Source organism: Pseudochaenichthys georgianus, unplaced genomic scaffold (genome assembly GCF_902827115.2).
Source record: "Pseudochaenichthys georgianus unplaced genomic scaffold, fPseGeo1.2 scaffold_1468_arrow_ctg1, whole genome shotgun sequence".
In the NCBI taxonomy this organism is placed as follows: domain Eukaryota; kingdom Metazoa; phylum Chordata; class Actinopteri; order Perciformes; family Channichthyidae; genus Pseudochaenichthys; species Pseudochaenichthys georgianus.
Window position 1 is genome coordinate 2,545 of NW_027262320.1, and position 27,351 is coordinate 29,895.

Below are 27,351 nucleotides of genomic sequence, written 5' to 3' on the forward strand. Positions count from 1 at the left end.
TTGTTGTTGCTGGGCAACAGCAGGATTTATTCACTCACACAGAAAGAGAACAGCTTCAGACTCAGACCATCCGAACATCACCCCTGGGTCCGAAGGTAAACAAAAACACAACATGCATCTGCTAACAGCAGGTAAACAAGGAGCCTGAACACAACAGGTAAACAAGGAGCCTGAACACAGCAGGTAAACAAGGAGCCTGAACACAACAGGTAAACAAGGAGCCTGAACACAACAGGTAAACAAGGAGCCTGAACACAACAGGTAAACAAGGAGCCTGAACACAACTCGAGGACACTGATGGTGTTCTGATGCTCAGCTGATGAGCCGCTCCATCTCCTGCAGGCTGCCCGGGTCCAGCCGGCTGATGCTGCGGTCTGAGGAGGACACGGGGTTACAGTGAGCATAACAATGAAAGTTTACAGAATGATTCCTTATAATATTGCCTAACGGAAGCATATATAATGTGAACAAAATAGGTCCGAGCACTGAGCCCTGTGGCACTCCATGGCTAACTTTGGTTTGCGTGGAAGATTCATCGTTAACACGTACAAACTGAGAGCGTTCAGATAGATAGGACCTGAACCAGCCTAAAGCAGTTCCCTGTATGCCAACTAAGTGCTCTAGTCTTTGCAATAGGAGCAAGACAAGAATAGAGACAAGTCCCTTGTCTGAGGCTATTAGAATGTCCTGTGTGACTTTAACCAGAGCTGTCTCTGTGCTATGATGTGTTCTAAAGCCAGACTGCCCCTGCAGGTGGCTCTCTCCAGCAGGGGCCCCGGCTGGGCGGAGGTGTGTAATATTGACGACGTACTGAAGTGCCTCTCGATCTGCCGGATGAGCTCCATGCTGTGATCGCTGTCCACCATGTTGACGGCGAAGCCTCGGCGCCCGAAGCGCCCGGTGCGTCCGATCCGGTGGAGATACGTCTCGTTGTCTGCATTACCCTCCATGTCCACCGGGAGGTCGAAGTTCACCACCAGGGTCACCTGCTCCACGTCTATACCTGAGAGAGAAGAAGAGATGTGAATACCTGATGCTGTGGATATAACCCTGACCTCTGACCTCACATCGATGACCTCTGACCTCTGGAGCACACGTTAGTCGTCACCAGAACCTTCTCCTTGCCGGTCCTGAAGCGCTGGATGACGTCCGCTCTCTGCTCCACCGTCAACTCTCCGCTCAGCAGCGCCACCTGGTGGCCCTCCTCCGTCAGGCGCCCTGCCAGCCAGGAGGCCGTGTTGCGGGTCTACACACACACACACACACACACACACACACACACACACCACACACACACACACACACACACACACACACACACACACACACACACACACACACACACACACACACACACACACACACACACACACACACACACACACACACACACACACACACACACACACACACACACACACACACAGAGCACGAGCCGTTACGAGGTGAGTGTAAACCGATGACAGAACGTTGCCGTAGAAAGTAATATCATCGTGTTTCTGTCACGGAACTGAAACACGTAAACAAGGCCAGATCAAGTTTCCCGTTGACTTTGACAAAACGAGTCTGATACAAGCCATTAAGTGCTTTTCACCAAATGTCCCCACCCCACGCCGCTCCTCCGCTCCCTCCACTGGCTTCCGGTAGCTGCTAGAATCCACTTCAAGACCCTGGTGCTTGCGTACCATGCTGCGAATGGATCTGGCCCTTCCTACATCCAGGACATGGTTAAACCGTGCACCCCAGCACGTGCACTCCGCTCTGCATCAGCCACACGACTCGCTGCACCCTCACTGCGAGGGGGACCCAAGTTCCATCAGCAGGAACACGTGGGTTTGCTATCCTGGCTCCAAGATGGTGGAACGAGCTCCCATTGACATCAGGACAGCAGAAAGCTCACACACCTTCCAGACTGAGACTCATCTCCTTCGACTCCACCTCGAGGATAGAACTGCTAACAAAGCACTTATATACTAACAAAGGGCTGGCTCCTCTAAAGCCAGTTGAGTAGCAGTGATAAAACCGCTTCTTAAAAAGCACAACCTCGATCCAGAGGTTTTAGCCAACTATAGACCTATTTCTAATCTTCCGTTCCTCTCAAAAGATTCTTGAGAAAGCGGTCGCAAAACAGTTGTGTGATTACTTAAAAAACAATGATTTATTTGAAGATTTTCAGTCTGGCTTTAGAACACATCATAGCACAGAGACAGCTCTGGTTAAAGTCACACATGATATTCTAATAGCCTCAGACAAGGGACTTGTCTCTATTCTTGTTTTGCTCGATCTTAGTGCTGCATTTGATACTATCGACCATGATATCCTATTGCAAAGACTAGAGCACTTAGTTGGCATACAGGGAACGGCTTTAGGCTGGTTTAGGTCCTATCTATCTGAACGCTCTCAGTTTGTACGTGTTAACGATGAATCTTCCACGCAAACCAAAGTTAGCCATGGAGTGCCACAGGGCTCAGTGCTCGGACCTATTCTGTTCACATTATATATGCTTCCGTTAGGCAATATTATAAGGAATCATTCTGTAAACTTTCATTGTTATGCGGATGATACTCAACTATATTTATCAATCAAGCCTGATGAAGTTAATCATCTAAATAAAATTCAAGACTGCCTTAAGGACTTAAAAACGTGGATGACCTTAAACTTTTTGATGTTAAACACGACCAAAACTGAAGTTATTGTACTTGGCCCGAAGAATCTACGAAACAAATTATCTAAAGACATACTAACTATGGATGGCATTAATTTGGCCTCCAGTGAGACTGTAAGGAATCTTGGTGTTATATTTGATCAGGATTTATCCTTTAACGCCCACATAAAATCAATTTCAAGGACCGCCTACTTCCATCTACGTAACATTGCAAAAATCAGGCATATCTTGCCTCAAAACGATGCAGAGAAACTAGTCCATGCATTTGTTACTTCTAGGCTGGATTATTGTAACTCTTTATTATCAGGGAGTACTAAGAAGTCAATCAAGTCGCTTCAGCTGATTCAAAATGCTGCGGCTCGTGTACTAACCAGAGTTAGGAGAAGGGACCACATGACTCCTGTTCTGGCTGCTTTACACTGGCTCTAGTGTTAATTTCGTCAGCTATTTTTTAATTTAGTTTTAGTCGTAGTCCTGTATTAAATTTCCTTTTTATTTTTAGTCATATTTAGTCACCTTCATCCTGTTTTTATTTAGTCAAGTTTTAGTCGACTAAAAGTCTGAGCATTTGTCTTATTTTAGTCAAAGAAAACTAATTATTTTAGTCTACTTTTTGTCAATGAAAACTGTTGAGTCTTTTTTAGTCATCAGATTATATAGAACATTTCAGTCAAACTAGTCTAGCCAAAACCAATAATTTGTCATTTTAGTATATAAATAAATAAGATTATATCTTGTCCTGATGTGATGAAACACAGGTTGAGTGATTGAGCAGCTCTGCAGAGTATCTCCTCAGGTTTGTGGTGTTTGTACCAGCTGTGTTTTGGCCACATCGCTTCCCTTCTAATAAAACAATGCATTCGCTTTTTTTCTCCGCCTCATTGTAGCGAAAATGGGCCCAAATATCACATAGTTTCTTTCTCCCAAGCAGTGGTGGCTTTAGACTTTTTCGTTGTCAGTCATTTTGACAGACAGGATTGTAACATTTCCGTCATAATCTATTATTACCCGTCGAGTGCACAATGTATCACTCACTCGCGCTGACGTCGGTTAACGCGACCACTGCTCCTAAGCCCTGTTGTTGCCATTTTATTTTCTGTTAAATAAGGTTAGTTAGACCATGACCCGAGTCTTCCTGACAGTTCATATTGTGCCGCTGCCCGGTGTAATTCAAATTTACCGCTACGCGCAGCACAGAAACAGCTGCTGCTCTGCCGCAGAACCGGAAGTGGAACTGCTGGAAGAAAAACTGACTATCAGAGATGTAACGTTATCTTTGATAATATTTCGTCTCCTCATTTTTCGTCACCGAAAGTAAAGAGAGATTTTGTCATAGTTTTTGTTTAGTAAACTACATTTTCGTCTCGTCACTTTTCGTCAACGATATTGCATGATGATTTTGTTACAGTTATTGTTTACTGCCGTCGGTGCCGTCTCGTCATCGTCTCGTTTTCGTCATGGAAAAAAAGGTCGTTGACGAACATATTTCGTCATAGTTTTAGTCAACGAAATTAACACTAACTGGCTCCCTATAGAACACAGGATAGAATTTAAAGGTTCTTCTTCTCGCCTACAAAGCCCTTAATGGGCAGGCGCCATCTTACCTTAAAGAACTCATTATACCCTACTGTCCTACTAGGGCATTGCGTTCCAAGAATGCAGGGTTGTTGGTTGTTCCTAGAATCTTTAAAAGTACAATGGGAGCCAGAGCCTTTTCTTATCAAGCTCCACATTTGTGGAATCAGCTTCCAGTTTGTGTTCGGGCGGCAGACACCCTATCCGTTTTTAAGAGTGCGCTTAAGACCTTCCTTTTTGATAAAGCTTATAGTTAGGGCTGATTAGATTCAGCCCCTAGTTTTGCTGATATAGGCTTAGTTTGTCGGGGGACATCTTACTTCCTCCTTCTCTCTGTCTGTACCCGTGTACACTCATGTTCCGATTAACCCAGCTTCCCCACATCTGGATCATCGGTCCTGGATGGATATCCTCGTGGATTCATCTTCCTATTATACACACATGCATTTCCAAACATCTGGACTACCTATGTTGCAAATGTATTATCTTTTCAATTTACACACGGCATCTATTGCACGTCTGTCCGTCCTGGGAGAGGGATCCCTCCTCTGCTGCTCTCCCTGAGGTTTCTCCCATTTTTCCCTTTAAACTGGGTTTTCTTCAGAAGTTTTTCCTTGTACGATGTGAGGGTCTAAGGACAGAGGGTCTGAGCACATAGGGTCTGAGGACAGAGGGTCTAAGGACAGAGGGTCTAAGGACAGAGGGTCTGAGGACAGAGGGTGTCGTATTGTCATACTGATGTTCTGTACACACTGTGAAGACCACTGAGACAAATGTAACATTTGTGATATTGGGCTATAAATAAACATTGATTGATTGACTTGAAATGCTTGGTGAAATCATTGGTGTTCAAGTCCAAGTCGAGTCCCGAGTCATTGGTGTTCAAGTCCAAGTCGAGTCCCGAGTCATTGGTGTTCAAGTCCAAGTCGAGTCCCGAGTCATTGGTGTTCAAGTCCAAGTCGAGTCCCGAGTCATTGGTGTTCAAGTCCAAGTCGAGTCCGAGTCATTGGTGTTCAAGTCCAAGTCGAGTCCGAGTCATTGGTGTTCAAGTCCAAGTCGAGTCCCGAGTCATTGGTGTTCAAGTCCAAGTCGAGTCCGAGTCATTGGTGTTCAAGTCCAAGTCGAGTCCCGAGTCATTGGTGTTCAAGTCCAAGTCGAGTCCCGAGTCATTGGTGTTCAAGTCCAAGTCGAGTCCCGAGTCATTGGTGCTCAAGTCCAAGTCGAGTCATTGGTGCTCAAGTCCAAGTCGAGTCCCGAGTCATTGGTGTTCAAGTCCAAGTCGAGTCCCGAGTCATTGGTGTTCAAGTCCAAGTCGAGTCCCGAGTCATTGGTGTTCAAGTCCAAGTCGAGTCCCGAGTCATTGGTGTTCAAGTCGAGTCCCGAGTCATTGGTGTTCAAGTCCAAGTCGAGTCCCGAGTCATTGGTGTTCAAGTCCAAGTCGAGTCCCGAGTCATTGGTGTTCAAGTCCAAGTCGAGTCCCGAGTCATTGGTGTTCAAGTCCAAGTCGAGTCGCAAGTGTTTTGTCAAGTCGAGTCTCAAGTCATCAAATTGGTGACTCGAGTCCAAGTCATGTGACTCGAGTCCAAGTCATGTGACTCGAGTCCACACCTCTGCTGAACAGGACTACAGAAGTCGTGGAGGCCGTTGTACGTCATTACGCCGAACACGTGAACACTCCTCTGAGTTAGTTTCTGTTCTGCTTGAAAGCCAGTCCCTGCCTCCTGCAGAGTGTTCCAACGCTTCAACTCGTTCCATCTAGAATCTGTGTGTGTGAATCTGGATCTGAAGTCGGCGTGACGTTGAAGTCGTGCTGCTGGACTCGCTGTAGTCAAATCAAGGAAACAGCTCTCTCGCTTGGTACTGGTGTTGCTGGGACAGAGAGACATGCTTTGGCCATGGGGGACAGCAGTGGGTCAAACTGAGCATCGTCTCTCCACCTCTTCAACAACAATACAGCTGTTGCCAAGAAGGTGAGGTTATTGACAGAGATATAGACATACTGTTGGTACGTGTCCATGTCTCTAGGTGTGTGCATGTAGCCCTGTAAATACCATGTCCTGTTATCTGTCGTTTCATGTTCACGTTGTAACCTACTTGCTGCCATGTTGGACAGGTCTCCCTACGTTTTGTCAGTCTCACGACGGCATTGAGACCTTTATTTAACGATATATCGTTACATCCCTAGTTGTTCTTGATCTTACACGGCAGAAGATCATGGCCTGAGCGACGGTCAGCCCTCCGTACAGGTCGCACAGAGCAGAGAACTTCTCTTCCTCCTCGCTGCAGAGGATGTAGAACTGCTTGATGGTGTCCAGCGTCTCCTCCTCTCTCCTCAGGCGGATGATGTTTGGATCAGGGACTACTTTCTCTGCAAAGCCCCACACCGAGTCCTCGAAGGTGGCCGAGAACAGCAGCATCTGGCACTCCTTTGGAAGCAGCCTGCAAGACATTACAAATACATTCAATAATTAAACAACCCCCCCGCAAAAAAAATATATAACCTCTAACCTGTGTATCCTGATGCTCTGGTCTCGATGGCCCTGCGTTGCGATCATCACGTCCGCCTCGTCCAACACGAACATGGAGATGAGTTTGGGATCGATGATTCTGTATTTACTGCACCAGTCCAGCAGGGTGCCGGGGGTCCCGATGACCACGTGCTGCTGCAGGCGCACCCCCCTCTCCACTGGGGGGCGATAGAGAGATATTGTATATATTAATACACCTGAGGGTCCCGATGACCACGTGCTGCTGCAGGCGCACCCCCCTCTCCACTGGGGGGCGATAGAGAGTTATTGTATATATTAATACACCTGAGGGTCCCGATGACCACGTGCTTCTGCAGGCGCACCCCCCTCTCCACTGGGGGGCGATAGAGAGAGATATTGTATATATTAATACACCCGAGGGTCCCGATGACCACGTGCTGTTGCAGGCGCACCCCCCTCTCCACTGGGGGGCGATAGAGAGAGATATTGTATATATTAATACACCTGAGGGTCCTGATGACCACGTGCTTCTGCAGGCGCACCCCCCTCTCCACTGGGGGGCGATAGAGAGATATTGTATATATTAATACACCTGAGGGTCCTGATGGCTGCTGCAGGCGCACCCCACTCTCCACTGGGGGGGCGATATAGAGATATTGTATATATTAATACACCTGAGGGTCCTGATGACCACGTGCTGTTGCAGGCGCACCCCCCTCTCCACTGGGGGGCGATAGAGAGAGATGTTGTATATATTAATACACCTGAGGGTCCTGATGACCACGTGCTGCTGCAGGCGCACCCCCCTCTCCACTGGGGAGCGATAGAGATATATATTGTATATATTAATACACCTGAGGGTCCTGATGGCTGCTGCAGGCGCACCCCACTCTCCACTGGGGGGCGATAGAGAGATATTGTATATATTAATACACCTGAGGGTCCTGATGGCTGCTCCAGGCGCACCCCACTCTCCACTGGGGGGCGATAGAGAGATATTGTATATATTAATACACCTGAGGGTCCTGATGACCACGTGCTGCTGCAGGCGCACCCCCCTCTCCACTGGGGGGCGATAGAGATATTGTATATATTAATACACCTGAGGGTCCTGATGACCACGTGCTGCTGCAGGCGCATCCCCCTCTCCACTGGGGGGAGATAGAGAGAGATATTGTATATATTAATACACCTGAGGGTCCTGATGACCACGTGCTGCTGCAGGCGCACCCCCCTCTCCACTGGGGGGAGATAGAGAGAGATATTGTATATATTAATACACCTGAGGGTCCTGATGACCACGTGCTGCTGCAGGCGCACCCCCCTCTCCACTGGGGGGAGATAGAGAGAGATATTGTATATATTAATACACCTGAGGGTCCTGATGACCACGGGCTGCTGCAGGCGCACCCCCCTCTCCACTGGGGGGCGATAGAGATATATATTGTATATATTAATACACCTGAGGGTCCTGATGGCTGCTGCAGGCGCACCCCACTCTCCACTGGGGGGCGATAGAGATATTGTATATATTAATACACCTGAGGGTCCTGATGACCACGTGCTGTTGCAGGCGCACCCCCCTCTCCACTGGGGGGCGATAGAGAGATATTGTATATATTAATACACCTGAGGGTCCTGATGACCACGTGCTGTTGCAGGCGCACCCCCCTCTCCACTGGGGGGCGATAGAGAGAGATATTGTATATATTAATACACCTGAGGGTCCTGATGACCACGTGCTGCTGCAGGCACAACCCCCTCTCCACTGGGGGGCGATAGAGAGATATATTGTATATATGAATACACCTGAGGGTCCTGATGACCACGTGCTGCTGCAGGCACCCCCCCCTCTCCACTAGGGAGCGATAGAGATATATATTGTATATATTAATACACCTGAGGGTCCTGATGACCACGTGCTGCTGCAGGCGCAGCCCCCTCTCCACTGGGGGGAGATAGAGAGAGATATTGTATATATTAATACACCTGAGGGTCCTGATGACCACGTGCTGCTGCAGGCGCACCCCCCTCTCCACTGGGGGGCGATAGAGATATATTGTATATATGAATACACCTGAGGGTCCTGATGACCACGTGCTGCTGCAGGCGCACCCCCCTCTCCACTGGGGGGCGATAGAGATATATTGTATATATGAATACACCTGAGGGTCCTGATGACCACGTGCTGCTGCAGGCGCACCCCCCTCTCCACTGGGGGGCGATAGAGAGAGATATTGTATATATGAATACACCTGAGGGTCCTGATGACCACGTGCTGCTGCAGGCGCACCCCCCTCTCCACTGGGGGGCGATAGAGAGGGATATTGTATATATGAATACACCTGAGGGTCCTGATGACCACGTGCTGCTGCAGGCGCACCCCCCTCTCCACTGGGGGGCGATAGAGAGAGATATTGTATATATGAATACACCTGAGGGTCCTGATGACCACGTGCTGCTGCAGGCGCACCCCCCTCTCCACTGGGGGGCGATAGAGAGGGATATTGTATATATGAATACACCTGAGGGTCCTGATGACCACGTGCTGCTGCAGGCGCACCCCCCTCTCCACTGGGGGGCGATAGAGAGAGATATTGTATATATGAATACACCTGAGGGTCCTGATGACCACGTGCTGCTGCAGGCGCACCCCCCTCTCCACTGGGGGGCGATAGAGAGGGATATTGTATATATGAATACACCTGAGGGTCCTGATGACCGCCCCGTTCAAATGAAATCGCCGGGAATCATATTTCCACGCTCCCGCCGGGGGAGGGGGTACAAGTCTTGTGGTTCACTTGCACATTAGAGACTTTCTCTCATAACGACCACTACCCCCCTGCCTGATATCATTAGAACGCTAGGAATCTCCTCTTTCCAACAGTGGATACAACTCAAAATGTGTCTTCAGGTCAATGCGACTGATTTCGATGGAAGTCATGTGTGTATATGTGTGTATACATATATATGTGTATATTAGTACTCACTGCGGTTCCCCCTCACAGCGTAGGTCAGCGTGACCTCAGGACAGAACTTCCCCATCTGCTCCATCACCTGACCGATCTGCAGAGCCAGCTCGTAGGTGGGGGCGATGCACAGGCACTGGGGGGGGGTATAACACATCACATTATATTATCGTGTTTATATATTATATACAGAGCTCGTAGGTGGGGGCGATGCACAGGCACTGAGGGGGGGGTATAACACATCACATTATATTATCGTGTTTATATATTATATACAGAGCTCGTAGGTGGGGGCGATGCACAGGCACTGGGGGGGGGGGGTATAACACATCACATTATATTATCGTGTTTATATATTATATACAGAGCTCGTAGGTGGGGGCGATGCACAGGCACTGGGGGGGGGGTATAACACATCACATTATATTATCGTGTTTATATATTATATACAGAGCTCGTAGGTGGGGGCGATGCACAGGCACTGGGGGGGGTATAACACATCACATTATATTATCGTGTTTATATATTATATACAGAGCTCGTAGGTGGGGGCGATGCACAGGCACTGGGGGGGGGGGTATAACACATCACATTATTATAGTGTTTATATATTATATACAGAGCTCGTAGGTGGGGGCGATGCACAGGCACTGGGGGGGGGGGGTATAACACATCACATTATATTATAGTGTTTATATATTATATACAGAGCTCGTAGGTGGGGGCGATGCACAGGCACTGGGGGGGGGGGGTATAACACATCACATTATATTATCGTGTTTATATTATATACAGAGCTCGTAGGTGGGGCGATGCACAGGCACTGGGGGGGGGGGTATAAACATCACATTATATTATCGTGTTATATATTATATACAGAGCTCGTAGGTGGGGGCGATGCACCGGCACTGAGGGGGGGTATAACACATCACATTATAGATCGTGTTTATATATTATATACAGAGCTCGTAGGTGGGGCGATGCCCGGCACTGAGGGGGGGGTATAACACATCACATATTATATTATCGTGTTTATATATTATATACAGAGCTCGTAGGTGGGGGCGATGCCCCGGCACTGAGGGGGGGGTATAACACATCACATTATATTATCGTGTTTATATATATACAGAGCTCGTAGGTGGGGGCGATGCCCCGGCACGAGGGGGGGGGGTATAACACATCACATTATATTATCGTGTTTATATATTATATACAGAGCTCGTAGGTGGGGGCGATGCACAGGCACTGGGGGGGGGTATAACACATCACATTATATTATCGTGTTTATATATTATATACAGAGCTCGTAGGTGGGGGCGATGCCCCGGCACTGAGGGGGGGGTATAACACATCACATTATATTATCGTGTTTATATATTATATACAGAGCTCGTAGGTGGGGGCGATGCCCCGGCACTGAGGGGGGGGTATAACACATCACATTATATTATCGTGTTTATATATTATATACAGAGCTCGTAGGTGGGGGCGATGCCCAGGCACTGGGGGGGGGTATAACACATCACATTATATTATCGTGTTTATATATTATATACAGAGCTCGTAGGTGGGGGCGATGCCCCGGCACTGAGGGGGGGTATAACACATCACATTATATTATCGTGTTTATATATTATATACAGAGCTCGTAGGTGGGGGCGATGCCCCGGCACTGAGGGGGGGGTATAACACATCACATTATATTATAGTGTTTATATATTATATACAGAGCTCGTAGGTGGGGGCGATGCCCCGGCACTGAGGGGGGGGTATAACACATCACATTATATTATAGTGTTTATATATTATATACAGAGCTCGTAGGTGGGGGCGATGCCCCGGCACTGGGGGGGGGGTATAACACATCACATTATATTATAGTGTTTATATATTATATACAGAGCTCGTAGGTGGGGGCGATGCCCCGGCACTGAGGGGGGGTATAACACATCACATTATATTATAGTGTTTATATATTATATACAGAGCTCGTAGGTGGGGGCGATGCACCGGCACTGAGGGGGGGGTATAACACATCACATTATATTATCGTGTTTATATATTATATACAGAGCTCGTAGGTGGGGGCGATGCACAGGCACTGAGGGGGGGGTATAACACATCACATTATATTATAGTGTTTATATATTATATACAGAGCTCGTAGGTGGGGGCGATGCACCGGCACTGAGGGGGGGGTATAACACATCACATTATATTATCGTGTTTATATATTATATACAGAGCTCGTAGGTGGGGGCGATGCACAGGCACTGAGGGGGGGGTATAACACATCACATTATATTATAGTGTTTATATATTATATACAGAGCTCGTAGGTGGGGGCGATGCCCCGGCACTGAGGGGGGGGTATAACACATCACATTATATTATAGTGTTTATATATTATATACAGAGCTCGTAGGTGGGGGCGATGCCCCGGCACTGAGGGGGGGGTATAACACATCACATTATATTATAGTGTTTATATATTATATACAGAGCTCGTAGGTGGGGGCGATGCCCCGGCACTGAGGGGGGGGTATAACACATCACATTATATTATCGTGTTTATATATTATATACAGAGCTCGTAGGTGGGGGCGATGCCCCGGCACTGAGGGGGGGGTATAACACATCACATTATATTATCGTGTTTATATATTATATACAGAGCTCGTAGGTGGGGGCGATGCCCCGGCACTGAGGGGGGGGTATAACACATCACATTATATTATCGTGTTTATATATTATATACAGAGCTCGTAGGTGGGGGCGATGCCCCGGCACTGAGGGGGGGGTATAACACATCACATTATATTATAGTGTTTATATATTATATACAGAGCTCGTAGGTGGGGGCGATGCCCCGGCACTGAGGGGGGGGTATAACACATCACATTATATTATAGTGTTTATATATTATATACAGAGCTCGTAGGTGGGGGCGATGCCCCGGCACTGAGGGGGGGGTATAACACATCACATTATATTATCGTGTTTATATATTATATACAGAGCTCGTAGGTGGGGGCGATGCCCCGGCACTGAGGGGGGGCAAAAAGTCAAATAGACCTGAGTCCAGTGGTTCTCTGGTGATATATATTTATATTTATAAAACGAATGAGTCAAATCAAGCAATCTGATTGGTTCTTAGTAGGGATAATGAGCGTATATCACGGGTAGAATTGTAGTTGTGTAAATCAGTATCCCTCCGCGTCTGAGAAACAGCTACAGCCGTTACATTACGTCCGTTATGAAACAAACAAAGCTTGAGATGGAAACATGTGAGGTTAACCTCCGGGGGGTCGCACTATGGAGGAGTGGATTGAGCAGTGCCTATCTCCAGAGAGCACCTAAACAACGACATACTGAGCTACGTGAAGTAGGGGTGGGCACGCGGGCCCAGCACGATGTGAGCGCGGAAGGCGTGGAATTTCTTAGTGCGTGCAAAGTGCCAATTTGTTCCTGTGTGTCAGCACTAGAAAGGCTCTCGAGGCCTCGCACCAGGGCCGGCTCCAGACTGTTTGCTGCCCGAGGCGAGATTTTAGATATAAAGAATAAATTAAAAATCTCTACTAAAGACAAATACACGACAAACAGAAACGCATTGACGTAGGTCATACACGTCCAAATGGCTTCAGTATTGTATGAACATGTTTTAATTGGGGTGGACGTCCCATCTTCTGGGGGGTCCGGGGGTAAAGCAAAATGCTTCAGTCTGGTGCACTTTGAGCACACAATGACTAGAGACGAGATCTAGGGGAACTCTAAACACCCAGATGAAGAAGATCGGTTTACATTTTAATAATCAATAAGTATGTGAGCATAACCAGTAACCCATAGCCAATAACAAATACATGTCACTAGGGTTGGGTACCGAGAATATTTCGATTCCAACGGCATCATTTAGAAATGTGAATTTCGGTTCCGGTTTTCGATTCCTGAGGAAATGTTTCTCGCCGCTCTCCGTAGCCTCCTGCATGACTGCAGCGGGGCGGGAAATGTAGCGTTGTATCTACATTTCCTACAGCGTAACCTGAGACCAGGGCCGGCCCGTCGCACTGGCATTATAGATGTTCGCCTAGGGCGCCAGATCTGTGGAGGCGCTGCGCTGACAGCTCTGGGAGGGAAAACAAATGTTTTGACCGTTGGTGCTCATCCTAATTTTCGGCCTTGATGTAACGACATTCATAATTAAGTAAATGTAACACCCTTTTCATCCCGGTTACACTTTTCATTCGCCCTGTACGATGGGCGCTGCACGTGATGAAAATGGGGGACGCTGGCTTATCTGGCACCCGCAGCTCACAGCCAAAGTGCGAGTGAGCGAGGGAGAGGGAGAGAGAGCGCACCGGTACCGGCGCTGTTGTTATTAGCATCTGGTGCTAGCTGCTCTAACGGAAGAAGTAGATGTTTCTCCAATGATGTGGAGGAGAGTCCTTTGCCGCCACACACGGTTGCCAAGCAGCGCTTATTGTTGTTTAGGCTGGCCATGTGTCGCGAGTGTTGACGGGGCGGGGGAGCACGCTCATGACCTGTTAGCGCCAGAAGTATAACCGGTGAATATATCAGGGTCTATGCAGGAATCCTGAAGTCAGATTTAATACCTTTGAAGACCTTTAAGACCCTTTCCATACATTTTAAGACCTCATCGCAACTTCCAGTTCTAACCGGTTACATTGGCGACACACTTTACCTCACATGTACTATATTGATTAGCTAAACAGAGTGCAGACAGACTAGCCTCCTCTCCACATGAACTTCACCCTCTCTGTGAAGGTCAGGGTTAATGCAGCATGCTGCTTTGCTGCTTCTGTGCTCTTTCATTCCAGTAGAACTCCTCAGAAACCAGTAGAAACCAGTATTTGACCAATTAACAAAACAATTGACAAAACTTTGAACTATGAAATATATTAAACTTTGGTGAGCTTCAGCGGGGTGATGCCATATAGGAGCTCCCTCACAAATACCCAGGGGTTCAATTGGGCTGGGGCTGTCCTGGGCTAAGCCCGGCACAGAGGACGATGCTCTGGCGTCATCACCCTCACACATTTGTCATATGTTTACAAAAAACGATATATCTGTTAAGACTTTTCTCGTTCTTAATATAGACTATATTTAGGGTCGATATGTGTTGACCTTACTTTAAAATAGCAGATCTCTGTGACCGGATATCGTTTGGCTTAGACCCCGGCCCCACGAGGACGCATACAGTAAAACGCAAACGCAAAAAAGTCTTCCGTTCACACGCATTCGATTCATTAACGCGTCCGTTCACACTAGACCGCTGGAAATGCTGGAAACGCTGTAGTACATATGCCAGGCCTGTAAGTGGCGCTGCTGCCGCCACAAAATACACCAAAAGCAGCAAAGAAGACCCCGGAGCATGGTTGCCCTTCTGTTTACTCTCCGCGGTGGACGGCGTGTTCTCCTGCTGTATATCTCTCCGGTAGTCCAACAGCAGATAAATAGATCTGAGTACTTCTACTTTTACTCAAGTACAAGATCTGAGTACTTCTACTTTTACTCAAGTACAAGACCTGAGTACTTCTACTTTTACTCAAGTACAAGACCTGAGTACTTCTACTTTTACTCAAGTACAAGACCTGAGTACTTCTACTTTTACTCAAGAACAAGATCTGAGTACTTCTACTTTTACTCAAGTACAAGACCTGAGTACTTCTACTTTTACTCAAGTACAAGATCTCAGTACTTGTACTTTGACTCAAGTACCAGATCTGAGTACTTCTACTTTTACTCAGGTACAAGACCTGAGTACTTGTACTTTTACTGAAGTACAAGATCTGAGTACTTCTACTATTAGAAAACGAAGGCTAAAGCTAACGTTAGCAGATAGTGACAATGTATGCTAGCTAGCTCAACGATAATATTGCGACAGAAACACTTTTCAGTGCACATCACGCTCTGCGCTCCGACAGGGAGCTCTGCTCTGAACACCTGAGCGGCCCGTTCCAACAGCTGTTCACCAGCGGTCCAGTCTGTGCCGCAGTGACTCCGGACCGCACAGTTCATATTAACGAGCGCACCCGTCGGTAATGTGGCTGCTGAAGCTGGACCCTCATCGCGGAGCAGCAGAGCCGACAGGCAGGAAGACTCGAGCACACAGCTCGCGCTGCATTATAATATATAACAAAAGAACACCATGCGTGTCATGATGGCACATAACAGCTCGCGGCCGCAGATTACTCCGGGTCCCAGACCCCCCCCCCCATACCCCTAAAATATTTTTATTGCAGATCTACATGAATCACACAAACGACCTATTTTGGATTCAAAACGGAGAATTTCGCCGAAAGGGGAGTGATTCTCATGCCTGCATATAGATAGATAGATATATGGAACTCACCTGAGTCCAGTGGTTCTCTGGATTCACGTGGCTCAGCATGGCGAGAGAGAACGCTGCAGTCTTTCCTGTTCCTGACTGAGACTGAGCGATGAGGTTCTGAGGACTGAAGGGTACAAACGTCAGTCACTGATCAATAACATCATGTTACAGTCGGTACGTTAGTGATGCTACAGTAACAACGTGATGTTACTGATCTGACTCACGGCTGGGCCAGAATCATGGGTCAGCTAGTTAGTGATGCTACAGTAACAACGTGATGTTATTGATCAGACTCACGGCTGGGCCAGCATCACGGGTCAGCTAGTTAGTGATGCTACAGTAACAACGTGATGTTATTGATCACTCACGGCTGGGCCAGCATCACGGGTCAGCTAGTTAGTGATGCTACAGTAACAACGTGATGTTACTGATCACTGACTCACGGCTGGGCCAGCATCATGGGTCAGCTAGTTAGTGATGCTACAGTAACAACGTGATGTTACTGATCACTGACTCACGGCTGGGCCAGCATCATGGGTCAGCTAGTTAGTGATGCTACAGTAACAACGTGATGTTATTGATCACAGACTCACGGCTGGGCCAGCATCACGGGTCAGCTAGTTAGTGATGCTACAGTAACAACGTGATGTTATTGATCACTGACTCACGGCTGGGCCAGCATCATGGGTCAGCTAGTTAGTGATGCTACAGTAACAACGTGATGTTACTGATCACTGACTCACGGCTGGGCCAGCATCACGGGTCAGCTAGTTAGTGATGCTACAGTAACAACGTGATGTTATTGATCAGACTCACGGCTGGGCCAGCATCATGGGTCAGCTAGTTAGTGATGCTACAGTAACAACGTGATGTTACTGATCACTGACTCACGGCTGGGCCAGCATCACGGGTCAGCTAGTTAGTGATGCTACAGTAACAACGTGATGTTAGTGATCAGACTCACGGCTGGGCCAGCATCACGGGTCAGCTAGTTAGTGATGCTACAGTAACAACGTGATGTTACTGATCACTGACTCACGGCTGGGCCAGCATCATGGGTCAGCTAGTTAGTGATGCTACAGTAACAACGTGATGTTACTGATCAGACTCACGGCTGGGCCAGCATCATGGGTCAGCTAGTTAGTGATGCTACAGTAACAACGTGATGTTATTGATCACTGACTCACGGCTGGGCCAGCATCATGGGTCAGCTAGTTAGTGATGCTACAGTAACAACGTGATGTTACTGATCACTGACTCACGGCTGGGCCAGCATCATGGGTCAGCTAGTTAGTGATGCTACAGTAACAACGTGATGTTACTGATCACTGACTCACGGCTGGGCCAGCATCACGGGTCAGCTAGTTAGTGATGCTACAGTAACAACGTGATGTTATTGATCAGAGACTCACGGCTGGGCCAGCATCACGGGTCAGCTAGTTAGTGATGCTACAGTAACAACGTGATGTTATTGATCAGACTCACGGCTGGGCCAGCATCACGGGTCAGCTAGTTAGTGATGCTACAGTAACAACGTGATGTTATTGATCAGACTCACGGCTGGGCCAGCATCACGGGTCAGCTAGTTAGTGATGCTACAGTAACAACGTGATGTTATTGATCAGAGACTCACGGCTGGGCCAGCATCACGGGTCAGCTAGTTAGTGATGCTACAGTAACAACGTGATGTTATTGATCAGACTCACGGCTGGGCCAGCATCACGGGTCAGCTAGTTATTGATGCTACAGTAACAACGTGATGTTATTGATCAGACTCACGGCTGGGCCAGCATCATGGGCAGAGCGTTCTCCTGGATGCGAGACGGGCGGTTGAAGCCGAGACAGTAAACACCTCGCAGCAGCTCTGGCTTCCTGTCAGGGGGAAATGTATATACACAGTTATATACCTACCAACTACTGAAGTAAACTCTACAGATTAGTTTCCTGCTACTGGAAGACACTAAATATTACTCCCCCCCCCCCCCCCCTCACTCACAGACGCAGCTCCTCGAAGGTCTTCACAGAGAACAGGGGGGAGCTGGGGTCCCTCTGCAGAACCTCCACCTGGTTCCTGTTCCTCACCAGAGACCTCCGGATCAGCTTGTTGAGCAGAGACTGCTCCGCCAGGTCTGAAGGAGGACCCCCCCCCAGAGAGACATCCGTCTGCGGCTCGATGTTGCCTGAAACACCAGCAGACAATTTAAACATGTGTTTTTAATAACATGTTGCTCTGTATTTACCGAGAGGGTCGCCTGGAGCACGAAGGATGCTTCAGGCTCACTGGCTCGAGGGACCCTCCATCTCCGATTAGAGGGGACAGACTGGAGTCCTCCTCCAGCAGAGCAACATGAATATAGAACATCAAACTAATACAACAGATCAAACAGTGAAGGAGAATGTTTTGAGATGTCAAAGTAAACACAAATACAAAAGAAATAGTGCCAGAAGAGTCTGTATACAAGTACATGGAATATGATGGATGGATACATAATTAGCAAGATGCAAACCGATGAATGTTTATGGAAACAACCGTTATACTGGGAACCGCAGTGCATTCTGGGAGCATCAGATAGCATCTATAGCAGGGGTGGGCAAACGTTTGGCTCGGGGGCCACTATTGCGGCTTTCACACCAGCGCTTTTCCCTTTCTAGCTCCGAGCGGGAGCTTTTCTGGTTCAGCTCCGGTTTCCCTTTTCAGCTCCCGCTCTGTGCACACCGCCCACTGGCGCCCCAGAGCTGCGTCATGACGTCACTGTTTACATCGCTGATTTGCTCCCCAACGGCAGCCATTACAGCGCTCACAACAACAACAACAACAACAACAACTGCGTCGGGTCGATGATCGTGTTGCTTTTAATTACACGAAGCCAGAATAAATTGAATAACGACTTCTCCAACCTTATGCTTTTCTCCAGAGTGCCGTGGTTCATTGTTTATTAATGTGTTTCTGCAGCATTTACCGACCGCTGCAGAGCTGCTCTTCCACGGAGTTTATTCTCCTGTTAGCTCCGGTTAGCTCATACTGCAGCGGCCGCTCTAAAGTATTCACTGTCCGACTCACACAAGCAGCTGATGCATATCCCCAGTTCCCCTTAGCCTAAGTGAATGTGTGTCAGTCTGAATTGACACTGTTTGGTATCACAACGCTGTTATGAAAGTGTCTCTGGTATAAAACGGGTGATGTTGGCATAGCAACCGAAGCTACACTGACTACTTGCATCCGATAGCTGCAGTAATACAACACGTTTGCCTCTCTCCACAATGATCGATAAGAGCGAACGGATGGTCAAAGTAAGGCACAAATAAACAGAACCACACGAAGCCTGGTTAGTGTTGCCTGACTTTATAAAGTGTGTTTATAGGCACTACTGCTTGTAGGCAGGCTGACAGTCGACCCATGGGAGGTGGGTTTAGTTTCCTGCACGCCTCGACCTAAGAGACGCCACCTCTTAGCTCCGAAGCTCTTGCCTCTGGACCGACAATGTTTTGGAGCTGGAAGTGAACCCAATTCCGGAGCTAAGAGCCGGCGCAGCTCCGGTGTGAACTGGAAGACCCGGCGCTTTTCAGCTCCAGCTCCGAGCCGGAGCTGGAGCTGAAAAGGCGGTGGTGTGAAAGGGGCATTTGAGTTCTACTTTTGACAGACGGGCGGGCGAAAAGATATTTAGCTGTCCACTCCTCATTAAACAGTCGGCACTCGATGTCGACTTTTCTTTTCTTTGGTGCGCTCATTGTTACAGATGCAGGTTCACAGGGGCGTCATGGCGTAACCGTGACGTGCCTTCTTATGACCCACGCAGCGTTTTACGTCGCTGATTTTCTCCACAACACCGCTCACAACACCATCAATAGAGGACTGCGTCGGGTAGTTTTTAATCATACGAAGCCAGATTAAATTAAAGAACTACTTCTGCAACCTAATACCTTTCTCCAGAGTGCCGTGGTGCATTGTTTAGTAATGTGGTTCAGCGGGATTACTGCTCGTGCACCGGCGTGTATTCTCCCGTCAACTCGCGCCCGGTGTAAAGTTTTCACAGTGCGACTGTCACACAAGCAGCCGATACATATCCCCATCAGTGAATGTGTTTCAGTCGGAAAGCGGTTTGGCTTCACAACGCGGTGATCTGGCATTCTGCAGGTGAGGTTGGCATAGCAACCGAAGCTAATCAGATTGACTACTTGTTGCCATCATATTGTGGCATAAGCCGTTTTCTACACGCACATTTTACCGGCGTAGCTTTCGTCATGATTTTACTTGTGATGGCCACACGTAGCCCATGTATTGGTTCCATCCGATAGCTGCACTAATACGAAACAACAGGAACACGTCTGCCTCTTCACGATGGTCAATAACGGTGACCGGATGGTTATTAAAGTGAGGTCAAATAAACAGAACCGCACTAAGCTGTTCGTGTTGCCTGACTTTATATAAGTGTTTTTAATAAGTGTGTGGTCGCGTTCTGTCACTTTGCTCAGCGCGACTGCTCGTTACAACTTGTATCCGCTGTACTCGCCACCGGGTTCATACACGTTTTCACCAATGACCTCTCAATGACCTTTACCTCATTTTCCATGACCAAAAACCAAAGACCACTGAAAATGTTTATTTGAACATGGAACAGGAACATAAGGCCTGTAGTCCCCATCTAAAACAAATAGTAGGCCTACTAGCTTCTACGCGCTGAAGCAACTGCAGTCAGGGAGGCAAACTCGTCAGGTATGAATAAGGGGACAAGGACCCGAGCCCCCGACCCCACGGAATATCGGTTTAGGAATAACGGAGGATATTAGCAGTCAGAACTAGGGCTGCACGATTTGGGGGAAAATCTAATTGCGATTTTTCTGACAGATATTGCGATTCGAATTGCGATATTTGTTTTGAAGCGACCCAACGGAAGTTTATCGTAAAATGCGGCCATAACTCCGGCTAGGAAGGCCGTATCAACGTGCTCCCGTCTCCAGCACCCCGAGCTACGAGTGAAAGAACTAAACTTACATGAAACTTGCGTTGGGTTGCTTTAAGGTCGAGCTTCAGTTTCAGACTCTCCTGTAATAGAGACACGTGATGGAGCATCTCTGAGCTGACCCAGAAACCATCTGGAGCTCCACTGGAAGCCGTCTGGAGAGGGCAGGCACTTTCAAAAGCACTTGCCAGGTGATTGGATCAATCTGTCTATCACCTTCTATCATGGGCTACTTCTGATTGGTTAACAGTGGCTGGTACATGTGGAGCACAGCGCTTCTGATTGGTTAACAGTGGCTGGTACGTGTGGAGCACAGCACTCTGATTGGTTAACAGTGGCTGGTACATGTGGAGCACAGCACTTCTGATTGGTTAACAGTGGCTGGTACGTGTGGAGCACAGCACTCTGATTGGTTAACAGTGGCTGGTACGTGTGGAGCACAGCACTCTGATTGGTTAACAGTGGCTGGTACATGTGGAGCACAGCACTCTGATTGGTTAACAGTGGCTGGTACATGTGGAGCACAGCACTTCTGATTGGTTAACAGTGGCTGGTACATGTGGAGCACAGCACTTCTGATTGGTGTGGATGTCTGACTTTTACTCAAGATCTGGATACTTCTACTTTTACTCAAGATCTGAGTACTTCTACTTTTACTCAAGTACAAGATCTGAGTACTTCTACTTTTACTCAAGAACAAGATCTGAGTAATTATACTTTTACTCAAGTACAAGACCTGAGTACTTCTACTTTTACTCAAGTACAAGATCTGAGTACTTCTACTTTTACTCAAGTACAAGATCTGAGTACTTCTACTTTTACTCAAGTACAAGACCTGAGTACTTCTACTCAAGTACAAGACCTGAGTACTTCTACTTTTACTCAAGTACAAGACCTGAGTACTTCTACTTTTACTCAAGTACAAGATCTGAGTACTTCTACTTTTACTCAAGTACAATACCTGAGTAATTATACGTTTACTCAAGTACAAGATCTGAGTACTTCTACTTTTACTCAAGTACAAGACCTGAGTACTTCTACTTTTACTCAAGTACAAGATCTGAGTACTTCTACTTTTACTCAAGTACAAGACCTGAGTACTTCTACTTTTACTCAAGTACAAGATCTGAGTACTTCGACTTTTACTCAAGTACAAGATCTGAGTACTTCTACTTTTACTCAAGTACAAGACCTGAGTAATTATACTTTTACTCAAGTACAAGACCTGAGTACTTCTACTTTTACTCAAGTACAAGATCTGAGTACTTCTACTTTTACTCTAGCACAATATATATACTTATACCACCTCTGTTTATAGCCTATGAAAAAAAACGAAGGCTAAAGCTAACGTTAGCAGACAGTGACAATGTATGCTAGCTAGCTAGCTCAACGATTCCTTAATGATATTGTGACAGAAAAACTTTTCAGTTCACATCACGCTCTGCGCTCCGACAGGGAGCTCTGCTCTGAACACCTGAACGGCCGGTTCTAACAGCTGTTCGCCAGCGGCTCAGTCTGTGCCGCAGTGACTCCGCACCGTTAACGAACCACCGTAGCTAATGTAGCTGACCCTCATCCCGGAGCAGCAGAGCTCAGCCGACAGGCAGGAAGACTCGAGCACACAGCTCTCGCTTCATATATTAAAAAACTCTATGCGCGTCATGATGGCACATAGCAGCTCGCGACCGCAGATTATTTCGGCGATTAGATAACATTTAAATTATATTTGACGCAACTTTAGTTACATTTCCATGACTTTTCCAAAACTCTGGGAAACATGTTTTCCATAACTTTTCCAGGGGCTGGAATTTGCATTTTGAATTTCCACGACTTTTCCAGGTTTTCAATGACCGTACGAAGCCCGTCGCCATGAACTGTTATTGCTCAGGTTAATCTCGACTAGGGGTGGGCGATATGACGATATATATCGTCTCCACGATGTTAGGTCTCCACGATATGCCTTTTCGGAGATATCATATCTATCGTGATAGTGCACCAGGGTAGGATTTTCACGGCGGCAATGACGGCCGGTCTGGCCGTGAAGCCACGAAAATAATTGTATGTCCTACGGCCACCATGGCCCGCGTGCCCCTGATACCGTTAACATCTCGAAGCTGCTTTGTTATGCTGCGTTCACAACGGACGCAATGCGAATGTTCTCATCGCTCTAACCGCTGGAGTTTCACCGCGGCTGTCAGCTGTGTTTACTCCTGTCACTCAAACAGGACGCGCTGGAGAGGGGGCGGGGCTTATATCCATGTAAATACTGTGGTGGAAACCAACTACGACAAAATTAACCTATTTTACGGTGATTGAATTGTAATACACGTTTCAAAATGATGCCGAAGTAACTACACACTGACAACGGTTAGTAAAAGCCAAGCTGTCGGGATGCAGACAGCGTTGCACTTCATTTACTCTCGGTTGATTCTGTTGGCTTGTATTTGATCAATAAAGGTATTTCTATTGCTTTTCCCTTTGGAAACAGATGTTATGCTAAAGTCTTTGATTGCACTTCAAGTTTACATTTGAATTGTTTGGCACTGACTTTTCCTCATTGAGGTTTTATGCTTCGTTCTGTTTGAGGCAGCGCGTGCTGTTCCATCGCGCTGCCTCAAACAGAACGTGCATTTTCACGCTGAGAAACTGCCTTGAATATTGTATTTTATTTAGCAAGAGAGTGCCCTTTACTTGGGGAAGGAACCAGGGTGCTGGAGGCCCGCCTGAACACCGAGGAAGCCACACCAACACCCGAATTCTACTTTGTCTTGTCCCGGAGATAACCAGCAGTGTCCCACAACTGTCCCGAATTCTACTTTGTCTTGTCCCGGAGATAACCAGCAGTGTCCCACAACTGTCCCGAATTCTACTTTGTATTGTCCCGGAGATAACCAGCAGTGTCCCACAACTGTCCCGAATTCTACTTTGTATTGTCCCGGAGATAACCAGCAGTGTCCCACAACTGTCCCGAATTCTACTTTGTCTTGTCCCGGAGATAACCAGCAGTGTCCCACAACTGTCCCGAATTCTACTTTGTCTTGTCCCGGAGATAACCAGCAGTGTCCCACAACTGTCCCGAATTCTACTTCGTATTGTCCCGGAGATAACCAGCAGTGTCCCACAACTGTCCCGAATTCTACTTCGTATTGTCCCGGAGATAACCAGCAGTGTCCCACAACTGTCCCGAATTCTACTTTGTATTGTCCCGGAGATAACCAGCAGTGTCCCACAACTGTCCCGAATTCTACTTTGTCTTGTCCCGGAGATAACCAGCAGTGTCCCACAACTGTCCCGAATTCTACTTTGTATTGTCCCGGAGATAACCAGCAGTGTCCCACAACTGTCCCGAATTCTACTTTGTATTGTCCCGGAGATAACCAGCAGTGTCCCACAACTGTCCCGAATTCTACTTTGTATTGTCCCGGAGATAACCAGCAGTGTCCCACAACTGTCCCGAATTCTACTTTGTATTGTCCCGGAGATAACCAGCAGTGTCCCACAACTGTCCCGAATTCTACTTTGTCTTGTCCCGGAGATAACCAGCAGTGTCCCACAACTGTCCCGAATTCTACTTTGTATTGTCCCGGAGATAACCAGCAGTGTCCCACAACTGTCCCGAATTCTACTTTGTATTGTCCCGGAGATAACCAGCAGTGTCCCACATTTAAATTTGTATCGTCGCCCCCCCAATTATGCAGAATACATATAGTTTGTCAGTTAATCATCACACCGTAGACTCTGGTCCACCATGTACGTTTAAAATACTTATTCTTTTAAACATGAATATTAGTCTGATCTGTCGCCTCTCCGAGAGTAGAAGGGAAGAGAGTTGTTTTAAGACATGTTTCTCAGTATCCAGACTAATGTATCATTGTCCTGTCAACATTGAAGAATTCTGATTTGTATTTTTCACTTCAATACGGTATGGCTGTATGGTCTGTGTTTTATGATGGGAACCCTCTGTCTGGCAATACAAGTGGTATGAATGACAATAAAAAACAGAAGTTCCATAATACAGTTTAATAAATGTATCTGTTTTCAGTTCTAGTTACAAGTTATCCTCACAAGTCGTCAGTAGTACTATAGGAATATAAATTGATCTTCTATCTTCATTCATGAATGTCAATCATCTTGCTCTCACCCCCCCCCCCCGGCACAAAAACAACTGGAACATTACTCTCTCTTAACATGACACATTATTCTCATACCAGAGTTGATTGACAAACTAAAATTACCTTGCGACCCCCTTTCTAATCGTCGCCCAATCTGACTGACGTTCTTGACCAAAAAAAAGTAAAACACTAAAAAAAGATGAAAAGCTAAATGCCTTTACGTTTTTGCAGCTAAAGATTCTAGCCTGCTCACTGACTGGCCGACAAAGAAAACACAAAGATGATAGGCTTCACCTCTTATTCTGATCAACTGTATTTCACATCATTTTCACAAACTTCAAAAGAACATGACACCGCATTTTAGGACGTTTGTATGCATTGTAAGGCACACTTCAGTTGCTAGCGTTAGTTAGCGCTAACATTGGCACTGAAGACAACTAACTTACCACAGTGGAAGACGGTGCATCATGACCAGGACTTGGGATGTTTTCGTTTCGGGAGTCGGCAGAATTGGGGCTTGCAACAGGGGGCTGTTTATTCAACCACCTCAGCATTTCTTTCTTCTGTTTTTAACTGTCGTGAGCGTTGCATTGGCGCGAGTCGAGCAGCAGTCAGCCGCGGAGTGGATGACGTAGAATGCATTCTATGATTTGACAGCCCAATGACTTTGCAAATAACACCCATTTTGAAGTTTACTTTTAATTTTTTTTTCACTGTCCCGAAATAGTCCCAGACAAAATAGATTGGTGTCCCAGTAGAAATTGTTATGGTCCCCGGGACATCGTTAATTGCGAGCCCTGTCTGTGACTCCTTTTGATTTTAGTTTGTTACCTTGTAGGTGGTTGTATCGTTAAGTAACTTGACAAATAACCGACATGAACAAATATTGTGATAAATATCGTCCAAACGTGATACTGCTTGAAAAATATCGTGATATTATATTTTTCAATATCGCCCACCCCTAATCTCGACCCCCTCCAATGTAAGCGTGACGTATTTGGTTCTTGGATCTTGCCTGGTTGCTGACACCGGCAAAGGTCAATTGTGTCGAGAGTGGGCCATCTAGTGGGATCAACTGAAATGCCGGGTATTGCAGGAAAAAGGCAAAATTAAGGCGGGTCTTTACTATAATTTGGACAATTTTGGGCGGGCCGGATTAAAAAGCCCAACGGGCCGTATATGACCCACGGGCCTTAGTTTGACCATGCCTGATCTATAGCATCAGACAGCATCAGACAGCATCAGATAGCATCTATAGCATCAGATAGCATCAGATAGCATCTATAGCATCAGATAGCATCTATATTAGTTATAACTTATAACTAATTCTAACTGATGCTAATTTCAAACATATGCAGGTTAGCATCCAGCAGTGAGCTGCAGACCCTACTCTACATTCACTAAGCTTTAGACGCATTAGCATTATTACATTAATTAACAGGAAAACAACAATTCAAGTTCATTTAAAGTTATAACATTAAAAAGTAATCACCATTGATGTCTGTCCCTCTGATCCCAGCAGGAAGACACGGGTCCACTTTCTTTAGGAAGTCCAACTGAAAAACACCACGATCTCATTCATTACATTGTAATGAAAGCGTGCTAAGCTAACGGCGTGCTAAGCTAACGGCGTGCTAAGCTAACAGTGTGCTAGGCTAACAGCGTGCTAGCTCTTCAATGGTATTGTCAGAGTTCGTGGTGGTGTTATCTTCAGTCTTCTGTATATCTCCTACTTTTTAATGCGGATTTAATTCTATTTTGAGATGTTTAAAGTCTAGCATCGTTCATTTCTAGTTGTTTTTTATGCTGCTGCAAAGCAAACATTCCCACAATTTGGGATCAATAAAGTACCTCTTATCTTATCTTACCTTCTTATCTTATCTTATATATTACATCCGAACATCGCGTTTGTTGTTAAAGCTGGATTCAGAACTTTAAACTGAATATTCATGCTTATTTGTGAGGGTTTATCTTTATCCAACAGCGTGCTAGGCTAACAGCGTGCTAAGCTAACGGCATGTGTGTGATGGAGTTTTAATTGATAATACACCTGTCCACTCACCTGTGAGCAGGCAGTTGACGCCTCCTGCACGTCCACAGACACAGCCCAGGAGTCTCCGGACATGTTTCAGATTCACCTGAGTTTTTACTTAAAGATAAAAACTCACTTTTTAAAGGTGTTATGTTAAAATATGTTTCTAGCTGAAGAGGCGTCGACCGTTACTCCG

General features: G+C 46.8%; 1 protein-coding gene across 4 annotated transcripts; it reads right to left on the bottom strand.

The window, feature by feature from the left end:
• LOC117441087 (ATP-dependent RNA helicase DDX19B-like) lies at nt 1–27,351 on the bottom strand. 4 transcript variants are annotated; one of them, XM_034077285.1, is made up of 11 exons: nt 27,186–27,351; nt 26,616–26,679; nt 18,047–18,230; nt 17,830–17,922; nt 16,072–16,174; nt 9,720–9,834; nt 6,749–6,926; nt 6,442–6,679; nt 1,084–1,246; nt 812–1,003; nt 1–374 (listed from the first exon to the last, which is right to left on the bottom strand). In XM_034077285.1, the coding sequence occupies exons 1-11, from the start codon at nt 27,246–27,248 to the stop codon at nt 313–315; spliced, it is 1,455 nt and encodes a 484-aa protein (XP_033933176.1). In that variant the 5' UTR covers nt 27,249–27,351; the 3' UTR covers nt 1–312. The 4 variants fall into 4 exon arrangements, with proteins under 4 accessions (XP_033933176.1, XP_033933177.1, XP_071058259.1 ...); XM_034077286.1 differs by lacking the exons at nt 17,830–17,922; nt 18,047–18,230; nt 26,616–26,679; nt 27,186–27,351 and adding an exon at nt 16,494–16,507; XM_071202158.1 differs by lacking the exons at nt 17,830–17,922; nt 18,047–18,230; nt 26,616–26,679; nt 27,186–27,351 and adding an exon at nt 16,348–16,357.

Coding starts and splice junctions, on each gene's coding strand:
- LOC117441087 (XM_034077285.1), bottom strand. CDS start 27,248: ATGTCCGGAGACTCCTGGGCTGTGTCTGTGGACGTGCAGGAGGCGTCA. Junction 1,247..6,441: donor AGGCCATGATCTTCTGCCGT/GTAAGATCAAGA, acceptor GTGTGTGTGTAG/ACCCGCAACACGGCCTCCTG. Junction 375..811: donor GCAGATCGAGAGGCACTTCA/GTACGTCGTCAA, acceptor TGTCCTCCTCAG/ACCGCAGCATCAGCCGGCTG.